At 51.8% G+C, this 27095-nt stretch overlaps 1 protein-coding gene across 4 annotated transcripts in view; it reads right to left on the reverse strand.

Annotated features, from left to right (window-relative positions):
- dph1 (diphthamide biosynthesis 1) overlaps positions 1–27095 on the reverse strand; it is a 613903-nt gene that overhangs the window by 359708 nt on the left and 227100 nt on the right. For all 4 annotated transcript variants that reach the window (XM_087977226.1, XM_087977225.1, XM_087977228.1 and 1 more), the window contains exon 4: positions 4230–4351. In XM_087977226.1, coding sequence (XP_087833352.1) covers positions 4230–4351 — 122 coding nt within the window. The remainder of the gene's footprint in view (positions 1–4229; positions 4352–27095) is intronic.

Consider the following 27095-nt stretch of genomic DNA (forward strand, 5'->3'; position numbering starts at 1 on the left):
GGCGGAGGAGCGGGAAGTGGAGGAGATGCGGTGGAGGGCATCCCCCACCCTATCCCCCCACCCACTCCAACCTCTCACCCTCGGAACGCGCAGCCCTCCACTCCCTCCGTTCCAACCCCAACCTCACCATCAAACCAGCTGACAAGGGAGGCGCAGTAGTAGTTTGGCGCACTGACCTTTACACCGCTGAGGCCAAACGCCAGCTCGCAGATACCTCCTCCTACCGTCCCCTTGACCATGACCCCACCCCCCACCACCAAACCATCATCTCCCAGACCGTCCATAACCTCATCACCTCAGGGGACCTCCCATCCACCGCCTCCAACCTCATAGTCCCACAACCCCGAACCGCCCGTTTCTACCTCCTGCCCAAAATCCACAAACCTGACTGCCCCGGACGACCCATCGTCTCAGCCTGCTCCTGCCCAACCGAACTCATCTCGGCATACCTCGACACGGTCCTGTCCCCATTAGTCCAAGAACTCCCCACCTACGTTCGTGACACCACCCACGCCCTCCACCTCCTCCAGGATTTCCGCTTCCCCGGTCCCCAACGCCTCATCTTCACCATGGACATCCAGTCCCTGTACACCTCCATCCCCCATCACGAAGGACTCAAAGCACTCCGCTTCTTCCTTTCCCGCCGTACCACCCAGTACCCTTCCACCGACACCCTCCTTCGACTGACCGAACTGGTCCTCACCCTGAACAACTTTTCTTTCCAATCCTCCCACTTTCTCCAAACAAAAGGAGTAGCCATGGGCACCCGCATGGGCCCCAGCTATGCCTGCCTCTTCGTAGGGTATGTGGAACAATCCATCTTCCGCAACTACACTGGCCCCACCCCCCATCTTTTTCTTCGCTACATTGATGACTGTATCGGCGCTACCTCGTGCTCCCACGAGGAGGTTGAACAGTTTATCCACTACACCAACACCTTCCACTCCGACCTCAAATTCACCTGGACAGTCTCGGACTCCTCCCTCCCCTTCCTAGACCTTTCTGTTTCTATCTCAGGCGACCGAATCAACACGGACATCTACTACAAACCTACCGACTCCCACAGCTACCTGGACTACACCTCCTCCCATCCTGCCCCCTGTAAAAACGCCATCCCATTCTCCCAATTCCTCCGTCTCCGCCGCATCTGCTCCCAGGAGGACCAGTTCAAAATACGTACAACACAGATGGCCTCCTTCTTCAAGGACCGCAATTTCCCCCCCGACGTGGTCGACGGTGCCCTCCACCGCATCTCCTCCACTTCCCGCTCCTCCGCCCTTGAGCCCCGCCCCTCCAACCGCCACCAGGACAGAACCCCACTGGTCCTCACCTACCACCCCACCAATCTCCATGTACAGCGCATCATCCGCCGTCACTTCCGCCACCTCCAAACAGACCCCAGCACCAAGGATATATTTCCCTCCCCTCCCCTATCAGCTTTCCGTAGAGACCACTCCCTCCGCGACTCCCTTGTCAGATCCACACCCCCCACCGACCCAACCACCACTCCCGGCACCTTCCCTTGCAACCGCAGGAGGTGCAACACTTGCGCCCACACCTCCCCCCTCACTTCTCTCCAAGGCCCCAAGGGAAACTTCCATATCCGCCACAGATTCACCTGCACCTCCACCCACATCATCTACTGCATCCGCTGCAGCCGGTGTGGCCTCCTCTATATTGGGGAGACAGGCCGCCTACTTGCGGAGCGATTCAGGGAGCACCTCTGGGCCACCCGGACGAACCAACCCAACCAACCTGTGGCACAGCATTTCAACTCCCCCTCCCACTCCACCGAGGATATGCAGGTCATTGGACTCATCCACCGCCAAACCACAACAACCCGACGGTCGGAGGAGGAGCGTCTTATCTTCCGACTGGGAACCCTCCAACCGCAGGGGATGAACTTGGACTTCACCAGTTTCTTCATCCCCCCTCCCCCCACCTTGTCTCAGCCGGATCCTTCCAGCCCGGCACCGCCTTCCTGACCTGCAGTCTTCTTCTTGACCTCTCCGCCTCCACCCTACTCCGACCTATCACCCTCACCTTGACCTCTTTCCACCTATCACATTTCCAACTCCCCTCCTCCAAGTCCCTCCTCCCTACCTTTTATCTTCTCCTGCTGAACACTCTCTGCTCATTCCTGAAGAAGGGCCTGTGCCCGAAACGTCGAATCTCCTGTTCCCTGGATGCTGCCTGACCTGCTGTGCTGTTCCAGCAATAAAGTTTCAACTTTAGAACTCAGAGTCCAGCCAGCTGAAGGTGTGGCCACTAATGGTAAAGTGATTAAGTTTTGCAGATGCACAAGAGGTCAGGCTGCCTCAGAGGGATGTGGTGATGGAAGAAGTTACAGCGATGGGGGAGTCATATGGTGATTGAGCAATTTGAACGTATGGATTTGATTTTATCATCAGTGATCCTTAACAAGGAGTTAATGTAGGGCAATGAGTAGAGGGGTGATGGGTGAACGGGACTTGACCCCGGTTAGAAGACAGGCAAGAGGAGTTTAGATGAGCTTAAGTTTACAGACAATGGAAGATGGCCTGGGGAAAGTTGGAATAGCAAAGTCTGGTAGTAACAAAAGTACAGAAGGTGAGTGTTTTAGCAGTACCTGGGCTGAGACAGTGGCAGAGATAGGCACTGTCATGAAGCTGAAAGCAGATGGTGATAATGAAGAGAGTACCTGATAAACTAACCATCTTTTTATTCTGAACCAGTGACTGCCAGCTCTTACAGACAGAGGAAAAGATGACTTCCAGTGGCATCAACCATCATGGTTCAACTTTCACAGCCCTTGATCGCAGCTCAATGTATCTGATCTGCTTCTTAAAACATCATTGTGTTTCTCCTTTGTCTTCTTCTTGCCCTACCTCACCAACTTAATTTTACCCAACACGACAAGATGCTCTGGCTTCTCTCTCCTAAGCATGTGCCTAAAGAACTATAGTTGACTCTTGGTGGGCACCTGCAAACATTCCTTCAGTGTGCCACTTTCGTCAAAACTTCTTGATCAATTGTGTGTGCTGTCCAACTAATCATTGGCAGATATCTCAGAAGCTACATCCCTGTTGGCTTTAAATGCCTTTCCAATTCCAATTAGGATGGATTATTCAATGCAATATTACCGCATCGGGTTGCTCGTGCAATTGTTATTGGTCCCAGATTCCATTTTGCCACAACTTCACCAGGTGTTAGTATGAGCGACTGCGCATCCCTCGCAGATCCACAACACCAATCAGATCACTTTCTGCTAGATGGGGTGGGGAAGACCACACAGTCATGCTACATGTGCTCCGTTTAATTTGCTAACTAAATTATTAAATGAGCTTGGAGGCAAAGCTTTGTAAATTGGCTGTTTCTGTCAGGGGGAATGAATTCTTGACCAAGTTGAACATTTCCCGGCAAGAACATCTGCGTGCCAACTGCGGATCGCACTTTCTGAATCCCGAGGCATTTCTGTGCGGCACGTAGCGCAATTGAAATATCAATTGGAACCAAAACAACAATGTGCCTACTGGAAAACTAAAGAGCTTGCATATTTTATAAAGATTCCACTATTGAAAGAGAGAGACAGAGAGAGAGAGAGAATGTATGAGAGAGAGAGAGAATGTGTGTGAGAGAGAGAGAGAGACAGTGAGAGACAGAAAGAGAGAGATTGAGTGTGTGTGCGTGAGTGTGAGAGAGAGAGGTGGGGGAGAGAGAGAGACAGAGAGAGAGAGAGGGAGAATATATGTAAGTAAATATCCATTGTATTTTTCTCATTCTCTGGATACCCTAAAGCTATTTTCTGAGACACACCCATGTAAGCTCACACAGCAACCACTTAGCACACAGCAAGATCCCACAGGCAGCAATGAGATAAATGACCAGATCCTTTGTTTTTAATGGTATCTGTTGAGGGCGATCGGGGTTGAAACTTTATTGCTGGAACAGCACAGCAGGTCAGGCAGCATCCAGGGAACAGGAGATTCGACGTTTCGGGCACAGGCCCTTCTTCAGGCCCTTCTTCTCATTCCTGAAGAAGGGCCTGTGCCCGAAACGTCGAATCTCCTGTTCCCTGGATGCTGCCTGACCTGCTGTGCTGTTCCAGCAATAAAGTTTCAACTTTGATCTCCAGCATCTGCAGACCTCACTTTCTCCTTGAGGGCGATCGGGGTTGACCAAGACACTGGGACAATACTCATATTGAGAGATGACTTGTGACTAGGTAAATAGAAGGAAGAGATACAGACCGAGACAGCTGTGGCCATAATGCACCAGGAAGTCAGCTCCAAGGGCTCTGGCTGTGAAATCATCCACGCAGCATGCTCCATAGGTTACATCACCCATTATCAGGGTGTCAGCTCCTGTGAACCTGCAAAACAAGCCAGAGAGTTACACGTCACACTGCCACTTCTCTGAGCTTCTGCTCAAAGTCCCTATAATCCTTATCAACAGGGAACTGCTTCAATCCCCAATACTTCATCATGGACAAGAACCGATGTGGCAGCTTTAATTCAGAGCAAAGTATCAGGGTCATTCAGTTCAGGAACAAGTTAAGAGACCATTCAGCCTCTCAATTCTGTTCTGTCATTGAATTGGCAGGTCATGACCAATCTGCACATCAATCTCAATTTTCCCACCTTAACCATCAACTCCCTTAACCAACAAAACATTACCAATCTGAATCTTTAAGATTACAGCTGGCTCCTATTCATCCATAGACTCCTTATGGGTCAAGGGAGTTTGAGATTTCAACTATCCAAGGTGTAACGAAGCAGTTCCTGACTTCACCTCCGACTGGTTTAGCTTAAACTTGAGGATTACAGGAGACTGGGCTTTGATGGTGGGAGATGACTCACGAAGTGAATCATAGAACAGTTTTAAAGTAGAGTGGGGAGTGTTGACCACCGGTACAGACAGCCACAAGCACGAGGGAGGTGTGGAGAGAGCATGCATTAGAGTTAGACAACTGTACAGTATTACCTGGATAAAGGCGTGGAGATGTAGGGGTAAGAAGTGGAACTGAAGTGTCCCAGAGTCTGAGGAACAGGAGGAGGGAATTCAGCACCTCAACATTCTCCCACCATTCAATTAAATCATGACCAACCTGTATCTTAATTCCATCCACTTGACTTTGTTAGCAATTGTGACCCACAAAAATCTACTGGTTACAGATTTAAAATGATTAATTTAGCCAGCATCCCATTGTGTCTTGTAGGGGAAAGCTTGACACTTGAAGGAAAAAGCAGGAAAATGGAGTTAAGAATTATCAGATCAGCCAAGCTGTCATTAAATGGTGGAGCAGACTCAATGGGCTGAATGGCCGCTTCTTCCATTCCCACATCTTATGGTCTTAACCAGCCTTCACATGAAGAAGTGTTTGCTAACTTCTCTCCTGAATGAACAACTCTGATTTTAAAGTTCTGTCATCCCTGTTCCACATCTCCTCCACCAGGGGAAAGTGTTCCTCTCCATCCACCCTACCAATGACTTTCAAAATCCTAAAAATCACAATCGAATCACCCCTGATTCAATATTCCAGTATCGCTCTGATACTCCAGCGAATATGTAGGGACGGGACAGACTAGGCAGCAACTTCTGCACAAGGGCAAGAATTTTGAAGGTAATTGGGATTGTCGAAGGGCAGGTGCAACAGAGGTCAGCAAAGAGATGAGAGGTGTTGTGGGAAAAGAAAACCTGAAAGAACCACAGATGCTGTAAGTCAGAAACAAAAACAGAAATTGCTGGAGAAGCTCAGCAGGTCTGGCAACATCTGTGGAGAGAAATCAGAGTTAATGTTTTGAGTCAAGTGACCCTTCCTCAGAACTCTGGTATAATGGTATTATGGATTGGGTGGTGTTATGAGGTGGAATACTGGTTGAGTGCCTTCACATAATGAACACACAAGTGTGATTTACAGGCTGCAACCAGCTCAAAGGGTTCTTTCCCAAGTTCAGCTTCAAGGTCACACCTTGTGAACTCTTAAAAATGCCTCCTCTTTTCTGCAACATTAAGACAAAGTTGAGATGCAAATCAATATTTGCTAGAAATTTGTGATAACCACCCCTCATTGGTTGATATGGACGTAAGACCTTAGATAGTCAGCAGTACCCGTCAGAATATAGGAGCACAAAGACCCCATTCAATCCCACTACCCCCCCCCCCACCATTCAACTAGATCATGGCTGATGATTTATTGCAAGCCAATATTCCATTCAATCCCCATATTCTTAAACTCTTTAATGCTTAGAAATTCACAGATCTCTATCTTGAATCTATTCAATAACTGAGCTTCCATGGACCCCAGCGACAGAGTTCACCCCAATCCCTGAACGAAGAAATCCTTTCTCACCTCAGTCCTGAACTCCTACCTCTCATACTGAGACCGTGTCCACTGGATCTATAAAAGCCCTTTCCCCTACCACCCCGATTTCCTGCTTCTCCTGCGTCAAGCTCTAGAATGATTGTGCATGTGGTCACCATATATTCTTCTGAACTCTTGGTCTCCTCAATCTGTCCTCACAGGATAATCTCAGCCTGCTGGAGTTTAGTCTGGGGGGCCCTTCTGTGGCTAATACACCATTCCATAGGCAAGGAAACCAAAACCGGACACAATACTCCCGAGGCGAAAGTGAGGGCTGGAGATGCTGAGATCAGAGTCAAGATTAGAGTGGTGTTGGAAAAGCACAGCAGGTCAGGCAGCATCCGAGGACTAGGAAAATCAACGTTTTGGGCAGGGGCCCGAAATCAGGGATACTCCCGAGACAATCCCACCAAAGCTCGATACAAGTGCAGCAAGATCCCTTCAGCCTTTCATTCCAGAGATTGTGCAAAGGGAGCTCAGGAATGACAGTGCAAATTGCTCTCTAAAATCTTCTTCCTCAACAATTTGGGAGAGGGCAGAGGCTGCAAGACAAGGTCACTCTGAACTACTTCACATTGACCATGTTTAAATGCTACAGTCATTACTATGCTGAGAAGGTCACACCAAATATGCTGAGTGTGATTTACATATGGTAATTGAGCTAATTAGCAGCTGGACTTTGCCCTGAATTCAGAAATAATAGTTAGAGCTGTCTTTCTGAAGCTGCATTGCTTGTCCATGTATTTGTTAAGGGATGATACTGCTGTCTAAAGAAGCACATTGTTTATCCTGAGGATGGCCATCGAGCATTGCCCAGCCAACGTGTGGCAGACAAATCCTGGAGTGAAACCCCACTCAACTCCAACAGACATCCATTCAATAACCTCAGCGAAACATGCCCCTTCCTGAACCACAGGGGTGCATTCCCCAGAGAGAGGAGCCTAGGCCTGATTCAAACATGGGTTCCTTGGAGGGGGGTGTCCTCCTGACCAGGCTCTGCATCCATAAAGCAAAAGCTCCTTCACCCAGTTTCAAGTTTTGAACACTTTCTCAATAGCTGACTCTTCCATCGGTGCACATTTAAACACGAAGGCCCATTTAGAAATATATGGTGGGAAAGAAAATCAGACACTGGTATAGATCTAGAAGTTTGTAATCGTCATCCCTGTTCCCTAGCCTCACATCTCTATCTCTCTCTGTCATCCCATCCAGCTCCACAAACTCTGATATATTGGTTCTGCTCTATATGTAAGGCCTCTTGCACATCACAGATTTTAAGAGTGGCAGTTGTGCCTTTAGCTGACTGGACTCTCACTTCTCCAATTCCTTTCTATGCCTCCTCTTGCTTCCTTTACGACATTGTTTGAAACATACCTCCCAGATCAATGTCAGATTTTACTTGACAATGTTCTTGTCGGGCCATTTCATGACATTTAAGGCAACGTCTTGCAGGTTTGGCATTCACCACAAACTGGCCCCAAAAAGACAATCACTCAAAGTCGTTGAGCATACGGTGGTCACTACTGTCGGCAAGGAATTCCTGGCACCTGACCGGCATGCATGTGGCTACAAAGTGGGGGTGTAACACCACCTGCACAGGGATGACATTATCGCACACTATGTTGTATATCTCTTCAGCACACAAGGCTATGGGCCAAGTACCGGACAATAGGATTAGAATACATGGAAGCTTGATGATCACTGCAGACACGATGGGCCTAAGGGCCTATTTCCATGCTGTCATCAACATAGACCGCCCAGTCTACAAACCCACAAATAAAAATGGGCCCAAATCATTTGTGCTTGAGAGTATGTTGAAACATTGATGAGAACAGCAAACCAAATCATGTTGCATCCTTGGTTAATCATTGTCTTTACACGCCTGTATTTTACAAAATTACTGTTGATTATGATTAGATTCCCTACAGTGTGGAAACAGGCCCTTTGGCCCAACCAGTCCACACCGACCCTCCGAAGAGTAACCCAACCAGGTTCATTTCCCTCTGACTAATGCACCTAACATTACGTGCAATTTAGCCTGGCCAATTCACCTGACCTACACATCTTTGGACTGTGAAAGGAAACCCACGCAGACACAGGGAGAATGTGCAAACTCCACATAGACAGTTGTCCGAGGCTGGAATCAAACCTGGGACTCTGGCGCTGTACATTTCTCTTTAAATTAATCTTCCACCTCAGGCCTAGTATACTGAACAAAAAGGTATCTGGTATTGGTCAGTGGGTCAACCAGCTAAAAACTCCACTGCCCATTAGCAAACTGGACCAGCCTTCTCCAGGCCCACTGTCTGTATTAGGTAAGGCCCAGCCTTTTATTTGTCTATGGGATGTGGAAGTCGCTGGTTTAGCAAGCATTTATTATTGCCTGTTCCTAACTGCCGCTTGTACTGAGTAGTTTAGTAGGGCCATTTCAGAGGGCAATTAAGAGTAGGTCTGGAGTCACAAGTAGGCCAGAGCAGTGAGATGATACTATGGCTTTTAGAGGTGTATTTTACTCTTTTCTTTCTGAGGACAGATTGAGATAGAGGTGTAGAACAGTCTATTCCAAGTCAACAAAGGAAACAGCTTGTCAGACCTTGGAGTTATTTTTTGAAAGTCAGAACAATGGAAGCAGCATGAATGGATGGAGTCAGGCTCTCACTGAACCAGGGTTTTAGTTTAGCTTTCAGCAGTTCTTGGGGTTTTAAAGCTGCTACACACCACTCCCTACTACAGCAAAACACTTGAACTCTCCCCCTCTGCCAGAATTTTCTCTTAATGTTCTTTCCTCCTGGACTGGAGAATTGCATGTGATACAATCTATTTTATTGAATTTGCCTTTGCCAAGTGTGTTACTATATTGGAACTGCTGCTGTTTTGGAGTTAAATAATCTATTATCCTGTTAAATTTTCCAACGAACTTAAAGTTAGACAATTCTTCTTTCTTTCCTTTGTATTTTAACTGTCAAGTGAGAATAAAGTGTGTTTTGCTTAAAGCCGTGGAGCATAAACCATTGAATTACATCTGGAACACAGCACTTTATACTCGCCTCTAAATAAGAAAAAGTTGGGTAACGGGCTAACTTATTGTTATGTTTGAAGGGGGTTTGGTTTGATCAATAACAGCAGGTAGGGACAATGTATTTCCCTCCCTAAAGGACACTAATAAATAAAGATTTTTTTTCCCCAGGACAACCAAAAATGATTACATGGTTGCCGTTACACTAACCTATAATTCCAGGTCTTTATTAATTTCAAATTTCCCCATCTTGACCTGTGCTCCAGAGATTAGCCTGGTCTCTGGACTACTCATCTAGTGACATTATCACTACACCACGGATTACAGAACAAAGATGGATATATGGAGTTAAGAACAGATCAGCTATAATTTAAATGAATGGTAGAAAAAGCTCAAAGGGTACGTGTATGGAATGAGCTGCCAGAGGAACTGGTGGAGACATGCTGTACATCTCTATGACTCTATGGCTGACTGGCCTTTTCCTGGTCCTGTGATTTGTGGGATTCTCACAATTGTTACAAAACCAGCTTTCTCTCCATCTCAAGTCTGAGCTCACTGTGGGCCACTAGTGGCAGCCACTCAACACTGCAGCATGGGGAAAGAGCTCAAGACTGGATGGGAGTCTTTCACCTTCACGCCCTTGCCCATTGTAGGGCCGCGTGTTACATCTGAGATGTCCCTCGGGCCCTACATCCTGGATCTCAACATTAATGTTTACCAGAGTAGCAGATTTGTTCATCCTTGCTAAGCACGGATTACTGACTCCTGTTATAATTCCTAAAGCAAACTGCTTTCAGCTTCGCTTCAAAGTATTTACCAAAACTCTGCATTTTCCAACTAAACATTTACAGTGCAAATAGGCAGCATTTTCTAGGTTGTGTATGTGTGTGTGTCTGGAATGGCTGTTAGATTACAATTATCCAACAGCTTGAAGGAGCTTTCCACTCCAGTAATGCCGAACTGAGGCAGACATACTAGCTGCTAACTTTCTGTTTCAGAAGTGCCTCACAGCAATTCAGTGTTGGAAGAAGAGAAAAGCACTGGCAGAACCAGAGAGGCAGAGATGAGGAGACCAGCAAAGAGTGAGGAAGGACACAATGAGAAAAAAAAATAGAGGCAGACACGAAGAGGAAGAAGAGGCACCGAAACCTAGATATGGAAACAGATATAGACAGACAGGGAGTGAGCTAGAGGAAAGTGAGACAGTGATGGAAAGGCAGAGAGGTGGACAAAAAGAAAAAGAAAAGCTGGAAAGTGTATGATAAAGATGCAGATACAGATGACTGAGAGAAACACAGTTGCTGTGATTAGCTGATTGTTTATAGTATTCAAAGTACCAACTGGCTTCAGAGTAATTTCACACTCAATCAATACCACCTTGGAGCTTTCTCATTTCCAAACTGTGCCCTATCACACACCTATATAACACGCAAATACTACACAGCTCATGTATACTCTCAGTTAAAAAATCAAACCACAAATGCTGGGCTTCCACGTGAGAAACAGTATGAATCAGAGACATATAGTGGCTCAGTCTGTTTCACAGAGAACATTAAGGAGGGGGTTAGACACGGAGCACTGGGTCAACTCTTGGACAACCACCACAGCATCCGGCTCATTAATACTCAGGCCCTCAAGTGAGGTGCTCAGTACAGCACAGGAGGAGGCCATTCAGCCCACTCAGCCCATGCTGGCACCATATGGAGAAATACAATCTTTTACCCCATCCACATCGTCCTTCAAGTCTAATTTGTTTGCCCCTCCAATTTCCTTTTGATTTTGTAGATTGTCTCTACCCCCGGCCACCTGGCCAGGTCACGCTATATTAGAAAGGCTCTTTCGCAAACCCCCCACCCAAATACACACTCTCCCACAGATTCTCCACCAACCCCCTTACTCACATTCACACTCCCCCCAACAATCTCCACCCACTCCCTTACCCACATTCATACTCTACCCTCTCACGCATCCCTTTACCCACATTCACACTCCCCCCTCACACGCACCCCTTTACCCACATTCACACTCCCTCCCCCACCCAACCCCCCACCCACATTCACACTCCCCCCAACAATCTCCACCCACCCCCTTACCCACATTCATACTCTACCCTCTCACGCACACCCTTACCCACATTCACACTCCCCCCCCCCCCCCCACACACACACCCTTACCCACATTCACACTCCACCCTCACATGCATCCCCTTACCCACATTCACACTCCCCCCCCCACACACACACCCTTACCCACATTCACACTCCACCCTCACATGCATCCCCTTACCCACATTCACACTCCCCCCTCACACGCACCCCTTTACCCACATTCACACTCCCCCCCACACACACACATCCCCCCACACGCACTCCCTTACCCACATTCACACACCCCCAACATCCTCTACCCACCCCCCTACCCACATTCACACTCCCCCCCCCACACATCCTCCACCCATCTCCCCACCCACATTCACACTCGCCCCACACATCCTCCACCCAACCCCCCACCCGCATTCACACTCGCCCCACACATCCTCCACCCAACCCCCACCCACATTCACACTCGCCCCACACATCCTCCACCCAACCCCCACCCACATTCACACTCTCACCCCACACATCCTCCACCAATCCCACCACCCACATTCACACTCTCTCCCACACACACCCCCTTACCCAGTTTCATACTTCCTCCCCCACACGCACCCCCTTACCCACATTCACACACCCCCAACATCCTCCACCCACCCCCTTACCCACATTGACACTCTCCACCCATCCTCCACCCAACACCCCACCCACATTCACACTCCCCCCCCACACATCCTCCACCCATCTCCCCACCCACATTCACACTCGCCCGCACACATCCTCCACCCAACCCCCCACCCACATTCACACTCCCCCCAACAATCTCCACCCACCCCCTTACCCACATTCATACTCTACCCTCTCACGCACCCCCTTACCCACATTCACACTCCCCACCCCCCACACACACACCCTTACCCACATTCACACTCCACCCTCACATGCATCCCCTTACCCACATTCACACTCCCCCCCCCACACACACACCCTTACTCACATTCACACTCCACCCTCACATGCATCCCCTTACCCACATTCACACTCCCCCCTCACACGCACCCCTTTACCCACATTCACACTCCCCCCTCACACGCACCCCTTTACCCACATTCACACTACCCCCCACACACACACTCCCCCCCCACACGCACCCCCTTACCCACATTCACACACCCCCAACATCCTCCACCCACCCTCTTACCCATATTCACACTCCCCACCCATCCTCCACCCAACACCCCACCCACATTCACACCCGCCAGCCACACATCCTCCACCCATCTCCCCACCCACATTCACACTCGCCCCCACACATCCTCCACCCAACCCCCCACCCACATTCACACTCCCCCCCCACACATCCTCCACCAATCCCCCCACCCACATTCACACTCTCTCCCACACACACCCCCTTATCCAGTTTCATACTCCCTCCCCCACACACCCCCTTACCCACATTCACACTCCCTCCCCGACACAATCTCCACACACGACCTTACCCAGATTCACACTCGCCGCCACACATCCCCTTACCCACATTCACACTCCCCCCCCCGCCGACATTCTCCACACACCCTCTGACCCACATTCACACTCCCCCCCACACACCCCCTTACCCACATTCACACTCCATCCCCCACACACCGCCTTACGCACATTCACACAGTCCCCCCACACACCACCTAACCCACATTCACACTCCCTCCCCCACACACCCCCTTACCCACATCCACACACCCTCCCCCACACAACCCCTTACCGACATTCACACTGCCCCCCCCACACAGCCCTTACCCACATTCACATTCCCCCCACACTCACCCACTTACCCACATTCACACACCCCCTTACCCACATTCACAAACCCCTCACCCACATTCACACTCCCTCCCCCACACAGCCCCTTACCCACATTCTCACTTGCCACCACACACCACCATTACCCACATTCACATTCCCCCCACACACACCCCCTTACCCACATTCACACACTCCCTACACACACCCCCTGACCCACATTCACACTCCCTCCCCCACACAGCCCCTTACCCACATACTCACTCGCCACCACATACCACCATTACCCACATTCACATTCCCCCCTCACACACACCCTTACCCACATTCATACTCCCACCACACACACACCCTTACCCCCATTCACACTCCCCCCCCCCCCCACACACCCCTTATCCACATTCACACTCCCCCTCCACACACCCCCTTACCCACATTCAAACTCCCCCCCACACACACCCTTATCCACATTCACACTCGCCCCCACAAATCCCCTTACCCACATTCACACTACCTCCCCCACACATCCCCTTACCCATTCACACTACCCCCCCCACACATCCCCTTACCCACATTCACACTCCCTCCCCCACACACCCTTACCCACATTCACACTCCCTCCCCCACACACCCCCTTACCCACATTCACACTCCCTCCCCCACACACACCCTTACCCTCATTCACATTTCCTCCCCCACACAGCCCCTTACCTACATTCACACTCCCTCCCCCACATAGCCCCTTACCCACATTCACACTCCCTCCCCCACACAGCCCCTTACCCACATTCACACTCCCTCCCCCACACAGCCCCTTACCCACATTCACACTCCCTCCCCCACACACCCCCTTACCCACATTCACACTCCCTCCCCCACACACCCCCTTACCCACATTCACACTCCCTCCCCCACACACCCCCTTACCCACATTCACACTCCCTCCCCCACACAATCTCCACACACAACCTTACCCACATTCACACTCCCCCCCCCACACACCCCGCTTACCCACATTCACACTCCTCCCTCACACACACACCCTTATCCACATTCACACTCGCCCCCACACACCCCTTTACCCACAATCACACTCACTCCCCCACACACCCCCTTACCCACATTCACACTCCCTCCTCCACACACACCCTTACTCACATTCACATTTCGTCCACCACACACACCCTTACCCACATACACACTCCCTCCCCCACACAATCTGCACACACAACCTTACCCACATTCACACTCCCCCCCCCCACTCACACACCCCCTCACACACCCCCTTACCCACATTCACACTCCCCCTCACACACCCCCTTACCCACATTCACACTCTCCCCCACACACCCCCTTACCCACATTCATGCTCTCCCCTCACATACACACCCTTATCCACATTCACATGCGCCCCCATACACCCCCCTTATCCACATTCACACTCGCCCCCACACACCCCTTTACCCAAATTCACACTCCCCACATACACACACCCTTACTCACATTCACACAACCTCCCCCACACATCCCCTTACCCACAATCACACTCGCTCCCCCACACACCCCCTTACCCACATTCACACTCCCTCCCCCACACAGCCCCTTACCCACATTCACACTCCCTCCCCCACACAATCTCCACACACAACCTTACCCACATTCACACTCCCCCCCCACACACCCCGCTTACTCACATACACACTCCCCTCACACACACACATTCACACTGCCCCCACACACACCCTTACCCACATTCACACTCCCCCATCCACATTCACACTCCCCCTCCACACACCACCTTACCCACATTCACACTCCTCCCTCACACACACACCCTTATCCACATTCACACTCGCCCGCACACCCCCTTTACCCTCATTCACACTCCCCCCATACACATACCCTTACCCACATTCACACTACCCCCACACACACTCCCTTACCCACATTCACAGTCCCCCCACACACCCCCTTACCCACATTTACACTGCCCCTCACACACCCCCTTACCCACATTCACACTCCCCCCCACACACAGCCTTACCCACACACCCTTATCCACATTCATACTCGCCCCAACACACCCCCCTTACCCACATTCACACTCCCCCCACACACACTCCCTTACCCACATTCACACTCCCCCCACACACCCCCTTATCCACATTCACACGCCCCCACACACCCCCTTACCCACATTCACACTGCCCCCACACACATCCTTACCCACATTCACACTCCCCCCCCACACACACCCTTACCCACATTCACACTCCCCCCCCCCCCACACACCCTTACCCACATTCACACTCCCCCCCCCCACACACACCCTTACCCACATTCACACTCCCCCTCACACACCCACTTACCCACATTCACACTCCCCCTCACACACCCACTTACCCACATTCACACTCCCCCTCACACAACCCCTTACCCACATTCACACACCCCCTTACCCACATTCACACTCCCCCTCACACACCCCCTCACACACCCCCTTACCCACATTCACACTCCCCCTCACACACCCCCTTACCCACATTCACACTCTCCCCCACACACCCCCTTACCCACATTCATGCTCTCCCCTCACATACACACCCTTATCCACATTCACATGCGCCCCCATACACCCCCCTTATCCACATTCACACTCCCCCTCCACACACCCCCTTACCCACATTCACACTCCCCCTCACACACCCCCTTACCCACATTCACACTCTCCCCCACACACCCCCTTACCCACATTCACACTCTCCCCCACACACACACACCCTTATCCACATTCATGCTCTCCCCTCACATACACACCCTTATCCACATTCACATGCGCCCCCTCACACCCCCTTACCCACATTCACACTCCCCCCCCCCCCCCCACACACACACATCCTTACCCACATTCATGCTCCCCCCTCACATTAGATTAGATTAGATTAGATTACTTACAGTGTGGAAACAGGCCCTTCGGCCCAACAAGTCCACACCGCCCCGCCGAAACGCAACCCACCCATACCCCTTACCTAACACTACGGGCAATTTAGCATGGCCAATTCACCTGACCTGCACATCATTGGACTGTGGGAGGAAACCGGAGCACCCGGAGGAAACCCACGCAGACACGGGGAGAACGTGCAAACTCCACACAGTCAGTCGCCTGAGGCGGGAATTGATCCCGGGTCTCTGGCGCTGTGAGGCAGCAGTGCTAACCACTGTGCCACCGTGCCGCCCACAATACACACCCTTATCCACATTGACATGCGCCCCCTCACACCCCCTTACCCAGATTCACACTCTCCCCTCACACACACATCCTTATCCACATTCACACTCGCCCCCACACACCCCCTTACCCACATTCACACCTCCCCGACATCCTCCACCCACCCCCCTACCCACATTCACACTACCCACCCATCCTCCACCCAACAACCCACCCACATTCACACTCCCCCCCCACACATCCTCCACCCATCTCCCCACCCACATTCACACTCGCCCCCACACATCCTCCACCCAAACCCCCACCCACATTCACACTCTTCCCCCACACATCCTCCACCAATCCCCCCATCCACATTCACACTCTCTCCCACACACACCCCCTTACCCAGTTTCATACTCCCTCCCCCACACTCCCCCTTACCCACATTCACACTCCCTCCCCGACACAATCTCCACACACGACCTTACCCAGATTCACACTCGCCGCCACACATCCCCTTACCCACATTCACTCCCCCCCCCCCGACATCCTCCACACGCCCTCTGACCCACATTCACACTCCCCCCCACACACACCCTTACCCACATTCACACTGCCCCCCCACACACCACCTAACTCACATTCACACTCCCTCCCCCACACACCCCCTTACCCACATCCACACTCCCTCCCCCACACAACCCCTTACCGACATTCACACTGCCCCCCCCACACACCCCTTACCCACATTCACATTCCCCCCACACTCACCCCCTTACCCACATTCACACACCCCCTTACCCACATTCACAAACCCCTTACCCACATTCACACCCCCTACCCCCACACACCCCCTCACCCACATTCACACTCCCTCCCCCACACAGCCCCTTACCCACATTCTCACTTGCCACCACATACCACCATTACCCACATTCACATTCCCCCCACACACACCCCCTTACCCACATTCATACGCTCCCTACACACACCCCCTGACACACATTCACACTCCCTCCCCCACACAGCCCCTTACCCACATACTCACTCGCCACCACATACCACCATTACCCACATTCACATTCCCCCCTCATACACCCCCTTACCCACATTCACATGCCCCCTACACACACCTCCTTACCCACATTCACACTCCCCCCACACACCCCTTTACCCACATTCACACGCCCCCTACACACACCCCCTTACCCACATTCACACTCCCTCCCCACAAGCACCCCCTTACCCACATTCACACTCCCTCCCCCACACAAACCCCCTTACCCACATTCACACGCCCCCTACACACACCCCCTTACCCACATTCACACTCCCTCCCCCACACACCCCCTTACCCACATTCACACTCCCTCCCCACAAGCACCCCCTTACCCACATTCACACTCCCCCCCGCATCCCCCACCCACATTCACACTCCCTCCCCACAAGCACCCCCTTACCCACATTCACACTCCCTCCCCACAAGCACCCCCTTACCCACATTCACACTCCCCCCCCGCATCCCCCACCCACATTCACACTCCCTCCCCACAAGCACCCCCTTACCCACATTCACACTCCCCCCCCGCATCCCCCACTCACATTCACACTGCCCCCCCCCACATATCCTCCACCCATTCTGCACCCACATTCACACTCCCTCCCCCACACACCCCCTTACCCACATTCACACTCCCTCCCCCACACACCCCCTTACCCACATTCACACTCCCTCCCCCACACACCCCCTTACCCACATTCACACTCCCTCCCCCACACACTCCCTTACCCACATTCACACTCCCTCCCCCACACACCCCCTTACCCACATTCACACTCCCTCCCCCACACACCCCCTTACCCACATTCACACTCCCTCCCCCACACACCCCCTTACCCACATTCACACTCCCTCCCCCACACACCCCCTTACCCACATTCACACTCCCTCCCACACACAATCTCCACACACAACCTTACCCACATTCACACTCCTCTCCACACACACCCTTATCCACATTCACACTCGCCCCCACACACCCCTTTACCCAAATTCACACTCCCCCCATACACATACCCTTACCCACATTCACACTACCTCCCCCACACATCCCCTTACCCACATTCACACTCCCTCCCCCACACACCCCCTTACCCACATTCACACGCCCTCCTCCACACACACCCTTACTCACATTCACATTTCGTCCCCCCACACACCGCCTTTACCCACATTCACACTCCCTCCCCCACACACCCCCTTACCCACATTCACACTCCCTCCCCGACACAGCCCCTTACCCACATTCACACTCCCTCCCCCACACATCCCCTTACCCACATTCACACTCCCTCCCCGACACACCCCCTTACCCACATTCACACTCCCTCCCCCACACACAACCTTATCCACATTCACACTCCCCCCCACACACACCCGTTACTCACATTCACACTCCCCTCACACACACACATACCCACATTCACACTCCCCCAACACACACCCTTACCCCCATTCACACTCCCCCCCCCACACACCCCTTATCCACATTCACACTCCCCCTCCACACACCCCCTTACCCACATTCAAACTCGCCCCCACACACACCCTTATCCACATTCACACTCGCCCTCACAAATCCCCTTACCCACATTCACACACCCCCTTACCCACATTCACAAACCCCTTACCCACATTCACACCCCCACCCCCCACACACCCCCTCACCCACATTCACACTCCCCCCCACATCCTCCACACACCCCCTTACGCACATTCACACTCCCTCCCCCACACACCCCCTTACCAACATTCACACTCCCTCCCCCACACACCCCCTTACCCACATTCACACTCCCTCCCCGACACAGCCCCTTACCCACATTCACACTCCCTCCCCCACACATCCCCTTACCCACATTCACACTCCCTCCCCGACACACCCCCTTACCCACATTCACACTCCCTCCCCCACACACAACCTTATCCACATTCACACTCCCCCCCCACACACACCCGTTACTCACATTCACACTCCCCTCACACACACACATACCCACATTCACACTCCCCCCACACACACCCTTACCCACATTCATACTCCCATCACAGACACCCTTACCCCCATTCACACTCCCCCCCCCACACACCCCTTATCCACATTCACACTCCCCCTCCACACACCCCCTTACCCACATTCAAACTCGCCCCCACACACACCCTTATCCACATTCACACTCGCCCTCACAAATCCCCTTACCCACATTCACACACCCCCTTACCCACATTCACAAACCCCTTACCCACATTCACACCCCCACCCCCCACACACCCCCTCACATCCTCCACACACCCCCTTACGCACATTCACACTCCCTCCCCCACACACCCCCTTACCCACATTCACACTACCTCCCCCACACATCCCCTTACCCACATTCACACTCCCTCCCCCACACACCCTTACCCACATTCACACTACCTCCCCCACACATCCCCTTACCCACACATTCACACTCCCTCCCCCACACACACCCTTACCCACATTCACACTCCCTCCCCCACACACACCCTTACCCTCATTCACATTTCCTCCCCCACACAGCCCCTTACCCACATTCACACTCCCTCCCCCACACACCCCCTTACCCACATTCACACTCCCTCTCCCACACACCCCCTTACCTACATTCACACTCCCTCCCCCACACACCCCCTTACCCACATTCACACTACCTCCCCCACACATCCCCTTACCCACATTCACACTCCCTCCCCCACACACCCTTACCCACATTCACACTACCTCCCCCACACATCCCCTTACCCACATTCACACTCCCTCCCCCACACACCCCCTTACCCACATTCACACTCCCTCCCCCACACACACCCTTACCCTCATTCACATTTCCTTCCCCACACAGCCCCTTACCCACATTCACACTCCCTCCCCCACACACCCCCTTACCCACATTCACACTCCCTCCCCCACACACCCTCTTACCCACATTCACACTCCCTCCCCCATACAATCTCCACACACAACCTTTCCCACATTCACACTCCCCCCCACACACACCCCGCTTACCCACATTCACACTCCTCCCTCACACACACACCCTTATCCACATTCACACTCGCCCCCACACACCCCTTTACCCAAATTCACACTCCCCACATGCACACCCCCTTACCAACATTCACGCTCCCTCCCCCACACAACCCCTTACCCACAATCACACTCCCTCCCCCACACACCCCCTTACCCACATTCACACTCCCTCCTCCATACACACCCTTACTCACATTCACATTTCGTCCCCCACACACACCCTTACCCACATACACACTCCCTCCCCCACACACCCCCTTACCCACATTCACACTCCCTCCCCCACACACCCCCTTACCCACATTCACACTCCCTCCCCCACACAGCCCCTTACCCACATTCACACTCCCTCCCCCACACATCGCCTTACCCACATTCACACTCCCTCCCCCACACAATCTCCACACACAACCTTACCCACATTCACACTCCCCCCCCCCCACACACCCCGCTTACTCACATTCACACTCCCCTCACACACACACACACATTCACACTCCCCCCACACACACACCCTTATCCACATTCACACTCGCCCGCACACACGCCCTTTACCCTCATTCACACTCCCCCCCCACACACAGCCTTACCCACACACATACTCGCCCCAACACACCCCTTTACCCAAATTCACACTCCCCCCATACACACTCCCTTACCCACATTCACACTCCCCCCACATCCCCTTACCCACATTCACATGCCCCCACACACCCCCTTACCCACATTCACACTGCCCCCACACAAGCCCTTACCCACATTCACACTGCCCCCACACAAGCCCTTACCCACATTCACACTGCCCCCACACAAGCCCTTACCCACATTCACACTGCCCCCACACAATCCCTTACCCACATTCACACTCCCCCCACACAACCCCTTACCCACATTCACACTGCCCCCACACACATCCTTACCCACATTCACACTCCCCCCCCCACACACACCCTTACCCACATTCACACTCCCCCTCACACACCCCCTTACCCACATTCACACTCCCCCTCACACATCCCCTTACCCACATTCACACTCCCCCCCCACACACACCCTTACCCACATTCACACTCCCCCTCACACACCCCCCTTACCCACATTCACACTACCCCTCACACACCCCCTTACCCACATTCACACTCCCCCTCACACACCCCCTTACCCACATTCACACTCCCCCTCACACACCCCTTACCCACATTCACACTCTCCCCCACACACCCCCTTACCCACATTCACGCTCCCCCCTCACATACACACCCTTATCCACATTCACATGCGCCCCCTCACATACACACTCTTATCCACATTCACATGCGCCCCCTCACACCCCCTTACCCAGATTCACACTCCCCCCTCACACGCACACCCTTATCCACATTCACACTCGCCCCCACACACACCCTTACCCACATTCACACCTCCCCCGACATCCTCCACCTACCCCCTTACCCACATTCACACTCCCCCCACACACCCCCCTACTCACATTCACACTCCCCATGACATCCTCCACCCACCCCCTTAACCACATTCACACCCCCCCCACACCCATTACCCACATTCACACTCCCCCCCACCCACACACCCTTACCCACATTCACACACACACCCCCACCCACACTCTTATCCACATTCACACACACCCCCCACCCACATTCACATTCACACACACCCCCCACCCACTTTCACACTTCCCCCCCACACACACACACCCTTACCCACATTCATACACACCCCCACAAACAGTTCCTTACCCACATTCACACTCCCCCCCCCGCAAACCCCCTTAACCACATTCACACTCCCCCCCACACACCCCCTTACCCACATTCACACTCCTCCTCACACACCCCCTTACCCACATTCATGCTCCCCCCTCACATACACACCCTTATCCACATTCACATGCGCTCCCACACACCCCCTTGCCCACATTCACACTCCCCCCTCACACACACACCCTTATCCACACTCACACTCCCCCCCCCAGACACACACTTACCCACATTCACACTCCCCCCTCACACACACACCCTCATCCACATTCACACTCACCCCCACACTCACCCTTACCCACATTCACACCCCCCTACACTCACACCCCACCCACATTCACACTCCCCGCACACACACCCCCCTTACCCACATTCACACTCCCCCCTCACACATACCCTTACCCACATTCACACTCCCCCCTCACACACACCCTTACCCACATTCACACTCCCCCCTCACACACACCCTTACCCACATTCACACTCCCCCCTCACACACCCCCTTACCCACATTCACACTCTCCCCTCAGACACCCCCTTACCCACATTCACACTCCCCCCTCACACACCCCCTTACCCACATTCACACACACCCCTCACACACACACGCTTACCCACATTCACACTTGCCCCCAGACACCCCCTTACCCACATTCACACACCCCCCTCAACCACCCCTTTACTCACATTCACACACCCGCCTCAACCACCCCCTTACTCACATTCACACACCCCCCTCACCCACCCCCTTACCCACATTCACACTCCGCCCCACCCACATTCACACTCCCCCCCCGACATCCTCCACCCACCCCGTTACCCATATTCACACTTCCACCACCCATCCCCTTACCCACATTCACACTCCCTCCCAACATCCTACACCCATTCCCTTACCCACATTCACACTCCTCCCACCCACCCCCTTACCCACATTTACACTCCCCCCGACATCCTCTACCCACCCCCTTACCCACATTCACACTCCATCCCGACATCCTCCACCCACCTCTTACCCACATTCACACTCCCCCCAACATCCTCCACCCACCCCCTTACCCACATTCACACTCCCCCTCGACATCCTCCACCCACCCCCTTACCCACATTCACACTCCCCCTCGACATCCTCCACCCACCCCCTTACCCACATTCACACTCCCCCCACATACCCCCTTACCCACATTCACACTCCCCCCCGACATCCTCCACCCACCCCCTTACCCAAATTCACACCCTCACCCGACATCGTCCACCCACTCCCTGACTCACATTCACCCCCCCGACATCCTCCACACCTCCCCTTACCCACATTCACACTCCCCCCATCATACCCTCCACACACACCCTTACCCACATTCACACTCCCCCCCCACCCACATTCTCCACAGGCCCCCTTACCCACATTCACACTCCCCCCCCCCCCCCATGTTCCCCACACACCCCCTTACCCACATTCACACTCCCCCCCCACATTCCCCACACAACTCCTTACCCACATTCACACTCCCCCTCCAACATTCTCCACACACCCCCTTACCCCCTTTCACACTCTCCACAATCTCCACCCCCCTTACCACATTCACACTCCCCCCACCACATTCTCCACAGGCCCCCTTACCCACATTCACACTCCCCCCCCCCCCCATGTTCCCCACACACCCCCTTACCCACATTCACACTCCCCCCCCCCCCCACATTCCCCACACAACTCCTTACCCACATTCACACTCCCCCTCCAACATTCTCCACACACCCCCTTACCCACATTCACACTCCCGCCCCCCACACACCCCCTTACCCACATTCACACTCTCCACAATCTCCACCCCCCCTCCCCACATTCACACTCCCCCCCTGCATTCTTCACATACCACACTCCTCCCACATTCTTCACCCCAACCCCCAATACTGTTCACACACACCCCCTTCTCCTCTTCCCCTGAATGTGTTGCTGCTGGTCCTCAGACTCCCTTGTGTGAACCTCTCATTAGTTGTACACATAGAACAGCTCCCCCTCAATGCTCTCTGCTCCAAACTAATCGCTGGGGCCATTCTGGTAAATCTCCACATACCTTTCTTGCTCATGGAATACAGATTGCGATATGCAAGGCAGTGGGAAGATCTGGAATAGCTCCAATCACTGATACATAAAGGGCTGTCTCTGGGAAGAGCTGGTCAGTTGTAATGCTACATTCTATAGCCATGTCACATTGACCTTGCTGCTATCTCTCAGGAGATAACAATGTATTCTAATATAACCCATATCTTACTACTATCTAATTAATGACTTCTTGTTACTTAAGTACATACCTCTTCCGTCAATGATCCATTAGTGGTTAATCCTTCGTCAGTAAGCCTGTAAAATAATTTTACAAGCAGCAAATTCACAGTGGAACCAGCTGCTAGATGTGGGCATCTCTTACAACATGAGTATCTATAGCTCTGCTCCATAGGATCATAAGAACTAGGAACAGGCATAGGCCATTCAACCCCTCGAGCCCGCTTTGCCATTCCATGGGAACATGGCTGATCCAACATTCCTTGTGTCCACTTTTCTGTCCTTTCCCCATAGCCTTGATTCCACCACAGATCAAGAATCCATCTCAGCCTTAAAAAAAACACAGGAGTTTCAAAGACTCTCAACCTTCATTAGAAGAATTCCTTCTCATCTCAGTTTTAAACTTGTGCCTCTTTAATCTAACACTATGGCCCTAGGCTCCTCCATGATGGGAAACAATCTCTCAGCATCGAGCTTAGTCCCTTAGGAATCCTATATGTTTCAGTGAGGTGACCTCTCATTCTTCAAGGACAGGATTCAGAAAAGATTTACCAGGATGTTGCCAGGAATGAAAGGTTTGAGTTATAAAGATAAAGGGATCTTTTTCAATGAAGTGTAGGAGGCTGAGGGGTGACATTAGAGAGGTTTATAAAATCATGAGGGACACAGATAGAGTGAATAGCAAGAGTATTTTCCCTGGGGTGGGGGAGTCCAAAGCTAGGGGGCATATTTTTAAGGTGCAAGGGTAAAAATTTAAAAAGGACATCAGAGGCAATTGATTTTTGACACAGAGTGTGGTTCAAATATGGAATGAACTTACAGAGGAAGTGGTGGATACATATACAGTTACAATATTAAAAAGAAATTTGGATACGTACATGAACAGAAAAGGTTTAGAGGGATTTGGGCCAAGCTCAGAACAGGTGGGACTAGTTTGGTTTGTGATCATGGTCAGTGTGGACTAGCTGGACTGAAGGGTCTGTTTCCATGCTGTACAACTCTATGAGTCCCAACCTGCTTAAGCTTTGCTCATAAGACAATCCCATTCCAACATGGTTCACTCTTTACCAGCTTGCGAAGTGACCTAGCTCGCAACTCAAAAGCATTAAGGCGCTGGGCCAACAGCCCCACTTCAGCTGGATAATCAATACCGCCTCACCAGAGATGCACATAGTCCAAGAACATATTCATTAGGAAAGGACTCATTTCACGAGAGGCAGCTGGAACACTGAACTGTACTTTAGATTCAGTACCACTGCTGTCCATCCACAACACTCACTCCCTCCCAAGGAGCAGTCACAAGCAACACTGCCTCTCTATCAATCAGATCACCATTATGGATAAATCCTGCTATAATCTGTGCAATCTGAAACTAGTTAAAATTCACACCATGTATTACTGAACAACAAAATCACAGGGCTAGTTGGATTGAACCAAAATACATTAACAAAGAAAGGATAAGATTTAAAAAGTAAAACTGAAAATAATGAAAACTAGACAAAAGCAGTGAGACTGAAATAGGAGGAAAGAGAGGGAGAGAGAAAGACAGAGAGAGAGAGAGAGAGCGAGAGAGAGACATACACAGAGAGATAGAGAGGGGGAGAGAGAGAGCCAGAGAGACAAGGTACAAATTGGAATATGTAGAGGCAGGGAGACACTAACATACAGAGAGACAAGGAGGAAGAAACAACCAGAGAGAGACGCAGACACGGATACACACATCAGTATGTGCACCAACATGACAGGAGACAAAGAGACATTGAGACAGACACGTGCATGCTAACAAAAACACATTGAAATGTTGAATCATAAAGTCAAACAGCATGGAATCAGACATACCAGTCCAACTCGTCCATGCCAACTAGATATCCCAAATTAATGTAGTCCCATTTGACAGCATTTGCCCCATATCCGTCTAAACCCTTGAAGATCAGGCCCCTGATTTTCTCCATGTTCTTTCATAACCATCTACTTGGCATCACTACCAAAGACCTCAGGTGCTAAGTCTTTGAAATGGAGCTGAAAAACAAACTTCTAACTATCTCATGGAACTCCTACTAAAATACACCAGACATTGAAAATCTCAATCATTAAACTGATATAAGAAATGTAAATCCTTGAGTGATCAATCAGTTTCAAAATTAAACATCTCTTTCATCAAACACACTGAAATGCAATTGGTTAAAAGTCTCACAAAACTGTCCATCATAAGTGAACACAACCCTGGAAGAGCTATGTGTTTCTTGACTTTTTGAAACTCAGTCAAGTGTTCACAAGCAATTTTTTTTTGCTGTATTTGTGAATAAAGTAATTCCTCTACTTGTGACAGGGGCTCCTTCGTGATTCACAGTTTCACTGAAAGGCTCCTTACAGAAGGGGTTTCCATTACAGTTATGAGTGGGGCAGCTAAACTGTCCACTTCAGCAATGGAGCTGACAAGGTAAGGACTGCGATAAGTGGA

The sequence above is a fragment of the Chiloscyllium plagiosum genome, unplaced genomic scaffold, assembly GCF_037043375.1.
Source record: "Chiloscyllium plagiosum isolate Xiang-an unplaced genomic scaffold, Cpla_swu_hap1 HiC_scaffold_31, whole genome shotgun sequence".
NCBI classification, from domain to species: domain Eukaryota; kingdom Metazoa; phylum Chordata; class Chondrichthyes; order Orectolobiformes; family Hemiscylliidae; genus Chiloscyllium; species Chiloscyllium plagiosum.